This window comes from Astyanax mexicanus, unplaced genomic scaffold, assembly GCF_023375975.1.
Source record: "Astyanax mexicanus isolate ESR-SI-001 unplaced genomic scaffold, AstMex3_surface scaffold_50, whole genome shotgun sequence".
Taxonomy (NCBI): domain Eukaryota; kingdom Metazoa; phylum Chordata; class Actinopteri; order Characiformes; family Acestrorhamphidae; genus Astyanax; species Astyanax mexicanus.
The window spans coordinates 5,001-12,500 of NW_026040060.1; the positions used below are offsets into that span (position 1 = coordinate 5,001).

General features: G+C 46.4%; 1 protein-coding gene across 1 annotated transcript in view; it reads left to right on the forward strand.

The window, feature by feature from the left end:
* The window catches only part of LOC103039481 (epidermal growth factor receptor kinase substrate 8-like protein 1), a gene marked incomplete at its 5' end in the record, with an annotated part of 15,060 nt that overhangs the window by 4,885 nt on the left and 2,675 nt on the right, over nt 1-7,500 (forward strand). Inside the window, 7 exon segments of the mRNA XM_049474023.1 lie at nt 1,378-1,526; nt 2,082-2,220; nt 3,521-3,570; nt 3,836-3,947; nt 4,621-4,746; nt 5,493-5,604; nt 6,847-7,012. Of these exon segments, the coding sequence (XP_049329980.1) occupies nt 1,378-1,526; nt 2,082-2,220; nt 3,521-3,570; nt 3,836-3,947; nt 4,621-4,746; nt 5,493-5,604; nt 6,847-7,012 (854 nt within the window).

Below are 7,500 nucleotides of genomic sequence, written 5' to 3' on the forward strand. Positions count from 1 at the left end.
CATTCACCATCACTCCGTTCACCACCACTCCGTTCACCACCACTCCGTTCACTACCACTCCGTTCACCACCACTCCGTTCACCACCACTCCGTTCACTACCACTCCGTTCACCACCACTCCGTTCACTACCACTCCGTTCACCACCACTCCGTTCACCACCACTCCGTTCACCATCCCTCCATTCACTACCACTCCGTTCACTACCACTCCGTTCACCACCACTCCGTTCACCATCACTCTGTTCACCACCACTCCGTTCATCATCCCTCCATTCACTACCACTCCATTCACCACCACTCCGTTCATCATCCCTCCATTCACTACCACTCCATTCACCACCACTCCGTTCACCACCACTCCGTTCACTACCACTCCGTTCACTACCACTCCGTTCACCACCACTCCGTTCACTACCACTCCGTTCACTACCACTCCGTTCACCACCACTCCGTTCACCACCACTCCGTTCACTACCACTCCGTTCACCACCACTCCGTTCACCACCACTCCATTCACTACCACTCCGTTCACCACCACTCCGTTCACCACCACTCCGTTCACCACCACTCCATTCACTACCACTCCGTTCACCACCACTCCGTTCACCACCACTCCATTCACCACCACTCCATTCACTACCACTCCGTTCACCACCACTCCATTCACTACCACTCCGTTCACCACCACTCCGTTCACCACCACTCCGTTCACCACCACTCCATTCACTACCACTCCGTTCACCACCACTCCGTTCACCACCACTCCATTCACCACCACTCCATTCACTACCACTCCATTCACTACCACTCCGTTCACCACCACTCCGTTCACCACCACTCCGTTCACTACCACTCCGTTCACCACCACTCCGTTCACCACCACTCCATTCACTACCACTCCGTTCACCACCACTCCGTTCACCACCACTCCGTTCACCACCACTCCATTCACTACCACTCCGTTCACCACCACTCCGTTCACCACCACTCCATTCACCACCACTCCATTCACTACCACTCCGTTCACCACCACTCTGTTCATCATCCCTGTTTAAACACTGAGGCTATTGTTACTGTTTCTGTTAAACAATAGCCCGACTGACTGATGGGATTCAGAGTGTTTGGGAATTACATGGGTACTGTAGCTCCACCGTGAGTGAGTTTGAGTGAGGGTGTGTGTGTGTTGGGGTGTGTATTAGTGTGTGTGTGTGTGTGTGTGTTGGGTGTGTTTGGGTGTGTGAGATTAGTGCTTTATTGTAGCTGTAATGTCTCTACTGTTCTCCAGTTGAGTCAACAATACTCACCCATATATTCCTCATCATCAGACCCATTAATAACAAAGTGTGTGTGTGTGTGTGTGTGTGTGTGTGTATACAGATAGTAAAGGTAACAGGAGATGCAGCAGTAGCAGCAGGAGTGATCAGTCCGGCTCTGACAGCAGGAGCTGTAGATCTACTGCAGAACAACCTGAACCTGCAGGAACACACACTGTGGAGCTCCCTCGGCCCGTACTGGACCCAACCCCGGTACCAAACACACACACACATCTCACACACACACACACACACACACACACACATGAACACACAGCAGCACAAACCCAACTTTTACATCAACAATAAACAGAATAGTAAATAAAATAACATTGCTGTTCCCGTAAATGAGCTGCTGGAGCTCCTTCACAGCGTCAACCAGCAGCTCAGTTTCCTCTGCTGAGAAGAGTTTGTTGAACACGTCCAGGTAGCTGCACCGTTACAATAGCAATCCACCAAAGTCAGAGCTCACCTGATCTACTCTTAAAGAGAATGATGAGCAAGAGACGCTCTGATTGGTTTATTTCACTTTACGCCCAAAATTAACCACACCCATCATTATTATAGAGAGTTAGTACATGACTTTTGCTTTGTGTTTCGAGCCGTGCAAGCTGTACTTTTCCTGTTGTTATGATAGCAAAGACAGGTTGACTTGATCGACTAAATAGGGCCATAGACTTGTTTATGTTTATGTATCTACTGAGCTGTAAAGTGAGGAAGTAAAGCTGAAGCTCCAGCGTTGGTTCTGATGTGTCTCTCTGTGTTCAGGCCGGCTCTGCGAGGTCCGGTTCCTCCGTACGCTCCGGTCTTCCTGGACGGATGGAAACTTCCGGAGTCGGAGGCAGAGGGCTGGGTCGACCCGGTAGAATCTCAGCACAAGAAGGACGTCGAGAAACAAAAACAAGAGGTAAAGGAACAAAGCATGTTCCTTTAGCTGCAGTAAGTGTTTGTTGTGTTGAACATTTCTGTGAGGAGCATTTGATGGAATTCAGCCGCATTAGAGATCAATAAGGTCGGGTTCTGATGTTGGATGATAAGTTTTACCTCTCCACCTCATCCCAAACTGCAAGGAGCTCCATCATCACTGCAGAGAACCTAAAAAAATGCAAAAAACTCCTAAATACAGGAAATTTATAAAGTGTTACTCCAGAGTGTTTAAGGAGTGAGCACTAGGGGGCGCTGTCTCTCCTCTTCAGATTAAGTCACACAGCAGGTAAAAGTGGCCCAAATGGAGTGTCAGTGTGAACACACTGAATCTAATAAAACACACTGAATCTGATATTTTCTGATTTAGTCCACTTTAATATGATGTATTGTGTTCAGCTGTGTAAGAGGCGGGGCGTGACCCAGTGTAAATCCAGGGAATAATGACCTGCTCTGTTCACACATGGACTCGTTCTGACAGTACTGAGTGTGTACTGTAGCGGCTGTGCCCTACAATCTGGGTAATGTGTATATATTAATATACAGCTCTGAAAACAATGAAGATTCTGAATCAGTTTAAAAATAAAAATATTCTCATTTAGAGCATTTATTTACAGAAAATGAGAAATGACTGAAATAACAAAAAAGATGCAGAGCTTTCAGACCTCAAATAATACAAAGAAAACAAGTTCATATTCATAAAGTTTTAAGAGTTCAGAAATAATCAATATTTGGAGGAATAATCCTGGTTTTTAATCACAGTTTTTTTCATGCATCTTGGCATCATGTTCTCCTCCTCCACCAGTCTTACACACTGCTTTTGGATAACTTTATGCTGCTTTACTCCTGGTGCAAAAATTCAAGCAGTTCAGTTTGGTGGTTTGATGGTTTGTGATCATCCATCTTCCTCTTGATTATATTCCAGAGGATTAATCAAAAACCAAAATCAATCTTGTTTTTTTACAGAGCTGTATATATATATATATATATATTTATACATACGGCTCCGCCCGGTAAAGTGCTGGGTTACAGTGCATGTGTGGGAGGGGCTTATCTGTGATTGGCTGACGGTTGTTTGTGTATGCAGGCTCCAGCATTCTTCAAAACAGGACAGTGCTGACATCACCATTATCACTCTGCACAATGTGACTCTGTACAGTCATCACTGAGTTATTGTTTCTCTCTCTCTCTCTCTCTCTCTCTCTTTCTCTCTCTCTCTTTCTCTCTCTCTTTCTCTCTCTTTCTCTCTCTTTCTCTCTCTCTCTCTCTCTGTCTCTCTGTAGATGCAGAAATCTCTCCAGCCGGTGGTTCCCGCTGTTCCTTCAGATGAGCTGTGAGTGATAATGTTATATATTTATAGATAATGTTATATATTTATATGTATTAATATTACTATATAATAATATGCATAAAAAACATAAACAAAATGCTCCAAGCCAAATATACTCATATGTATTTAACCAGTGCTGATTGGTGTTAATTAGCTGTAATTAGCTTTATTACTGTGATTAAATCTGGTATAGATACAGTGTAATGAGTTGAGGCTGTTGTTGATGACAGTGTTTATCTGTCTGATGGTTGTGGGTTCTGATTCGCAGTGACGGTGTTGGGGGTGGAGTCCCGCAGGCGGAGCGGCTGTACCGCTGTAGCTATGATTTTGTAGCTCGAAACAGCAGCGAACTCTCAGTACTGCAGGGAGAAACACTGGAGGTGTGTCTCCAAACACACACACACACACATTTACACACACACTTACACCATATGCTAAAATGCTAATTATAATACTAATACAGTAACAGGTGGACTGGTAACTCCACCCAGAAACACTGTTATTTACTCTTAACCGAGCGGAGCACTCTGATTGGCTAGGCTCCTCGTATTGGTAAGTAAAGAAGCTCCCGCCCCACTGAACGCGCTAACGCTAGCGTGGCTAATGCAGATCTGCTACTGAAATTTGCTGAATCCCCTCAGCAGTTTGTAACGTTCAGTTTCAAATCACAAAAAAACATCATCTTTCTTCTTCTTCTGGCTTCTGCACCTGCGCTGATCTCTGCTGTCAGCACAACCAGCATGCTGATTGGCTGTTTTTGTTGAGGGGCGGGGCTTTATTTTTGAAAGGACGCTGGGTAGAGCGTTGAAGCATGAAACACCAGTTTTATGAGTGTGTTCACCAGAGTACAGACTGGAGGGAGGAGGGACTGCAGATACAGCTTCAGACCTGATCAGCAGCCAGTAGAACCTTTACAGTGGTCAGCACCGAATATATACTGATAAAGAGCCGCTGATCTGGAGGAGAACCGAATTTAGAATAGAGGAAATGCTGAATAAACAGCAGAACATTTACTCTTACTCATTTACTCTTACTCTAACCTCTCTCTCTCAGGTAATGGAGTCGTCTAAGCGATGGTGGAAGTGTCGGAACCGGTTTAATGAAGTCGGGTTTGTACCGTTTAACATCCTGGAACCCGTGTCCCACATCGAGAGCCCGGTCACCAACAAACCACCCAAGGTACCACACACACACCTGCTCAGAACCCACAGGTTCCACACGCTGAAGAACACACACCTGCTCAGAACCCACAGGTTCCACATGCTGTAAAACCTGCTGTAAAAAAACACCTAAGCCCAGTTTATACTTCTGTATTGAACCTACGTTGTAATCTCCGCGTCTCCAGCGAGAGTGCGCTACACAGCGAGAGTGCGCTACACAGCGAGAGTGCGCTACACAGCGAGAGTGCGCTACACAGCGGAGTGCGCTACACAGCGGAGTGCGCTACACAGCGAGAGTGCGCTACACAGCGGAGTGCGCTACACAGCGAGAGTGCGCTACACAGCGGAGTGCGCTACACAGCGAGAGTGCGCTACACAGCGGAGTGCGTTTATACTTCTGTTCTTCATCACAGTTTAAATCCCGTAGGTGGGAAGGTGTGGGTGGGGACGCGAGGCTCGGCAGACCAATCACAGCTGCAACTGTTTGCATTGCACGATGCATAGTTATATTTCCAGGGAGGTGCGCCTCGAGCTACGTATTCATATTCGACAGTCGCACCTGTGATTGGTCTGCCGAGCCTCACGTCCCCGCCCACACCTTCCTGCCTTCACAGTGATGCAGAGCTGCTGATACACGCAGGCAAAAGTATGAATTAGCTTTTACCATGAATAATGTGTAAATTGTACTCCATCTATCTCTCTCTCTCTCTGTCTCTCACTGTCTCTCTCTCGCTCACTGTCTCGCTCACTGTCTCTCTCTCTCAGGCTCCAGCTCCTCCTCCGATGCCGAAGTCGGTGTCTGTCGCTCCGCCGAGTCCCCGAGCTCAGACCCCTGAAGCCAGAATGTCTCAGCTCCTACCTGAGGACTCAGAGAAAGGTAATCTGGATATAAGGTAATATTTACACTGTAAGGGTTAGTCAGTTCCTGTAATGGCCACCAGAGGCCACCATAAACTCACAAAGGTTTCTGGGTGAGACTCTAATGTGACCAAAAGTCGACAGCACCTGGGATACCACCTATAAAAGACAGGAAGTCCGGCAGGTGACTGTCTCTCTCTTTGTGTGAGCAGTAAACAGTAGCTCTACAGAGCAGACAAAAGAAATAAAGAAAAGAGAATTAAAAATCCCAACAGAGGAGGATTTACAACAATCCCAACACAAACAGAAAAAAGAAAGAAGAGGATTTCCATCTCTGCACCTCCTCCCACACCCCGTCCCATTATAGAGACAGTTGGATGGTATGGAGGTTCTACAGGTTCTGTATGGATCCTGCAGCACATTTACCCACAGATGTAGCTACAGCTGGATCTGTAGATCCTGCTCTACATAAATGCTGGATTAGTGATAAATCTGGTGACCGACTGTTATATTCTTCTCAGATCATCAATCAATCACACCAGCAGTTAGTTGGGACTGAGTGTCGCTCCAAGTAGTTTAGTAATTAGCAGTCTCTCAACCAAAACATTTTTCCCCCATTTTCTCACTAATTTACATGACCCAACCCACTTATTAGGATTCCCCCTATCACTAGTAATGCTCCAACACCAGGAGGGTAAAGAAGACCAGCACACGCCTCCTCCGATACATGTGAAGTCAGACTCCACCTCTTTTTGTACTGCTGCTGATGATGTAGCATTTCCGAGTAGCATCACAGCGCTAACACTCAGAGGAAAGCGCAGCAACTCGGTTCTGATACATCAGCTCACAGACGCAGCCTTGTGCTGATCCACATCACCCTAGGAGTGATGGAACCGAGCCACCCAGCAAATGAGTCTACCAGATCAGTACCTCAAGCCTGGATCTGTCCCTCTTAGATACACCCCCCCAGCGCACCACAGACTGATAGAGCATCCATACATTCATTTTCTGAAGATACTAAACGACCGCAGCCTCCTAAGAAACTCCAGCCCACTCCCCTCTACCGACCTGTAGCTCCAGAGAGGAACAGCAGCCCAGTCCTACTGCTGTAGAGCTTCCAACCATGATCAGATATCAGTGAGCCCTTTTCTAAAAGGAGAATGGAAGGTACCCTAAAACAGAGCCTTAAGAAGTAACATATGTCTCTCTCTCTCTCTCTTTTTTTTCTCTCTCTTTCTCTCTCTCTCTTTTTCTCTCTCAGCGATGCAGGTAAATGACGAGCTGTTGAAAAGACTGACGAATGGTAAAGCTGCTTTATCGAAACCGCTGGTTATCCACCGCTTGGCCGATACCTCTGTTCCGCTGGACTATCACTCGCCCCCTGCTGAGGTGGAAGCGTGGCTGCGCGGGAAAGGCTTCAGTAACCCGTAAGTTACAGAACCGCCCCCTCGGCACTGACCCGGCTGTAGGGCTCTAATTGTTCCCAGAATTCCCGGTTCACTTCATGCTGTGTTTTGGACCTTAGGGTTTGGTTTGAGTTGGTCTAACAAGGACAAAGCAAGACCTTAAGGCTAAATTAGATTTTTGTTACTTAATGTTAAACATTGTCCACCTAGAGTTATATAGCGCCCCCCTGAGGTAGGTTCCTGAAGGTTTCGAGCTGCAGTGAATTAAGCAGTGAATATAAACTTTAGCATTGTAATCCTACAGGAATGGTATCGATGGTAATTGAGTGTGTGGAGAATAATGCCTGATTTACTGGTCTACTCAACTCTTTGACTGATCTTGATTCAGATTCACTCATTCTAAAGCTGGTTTGCTTATAAATTAAGTGTTTTTAAAAGGTAAAACTGGGAGTGGGAGTGTAGAACCAGAACCTTCAGAGTGTTTATACACCTAAAATTCTGCATTGAGC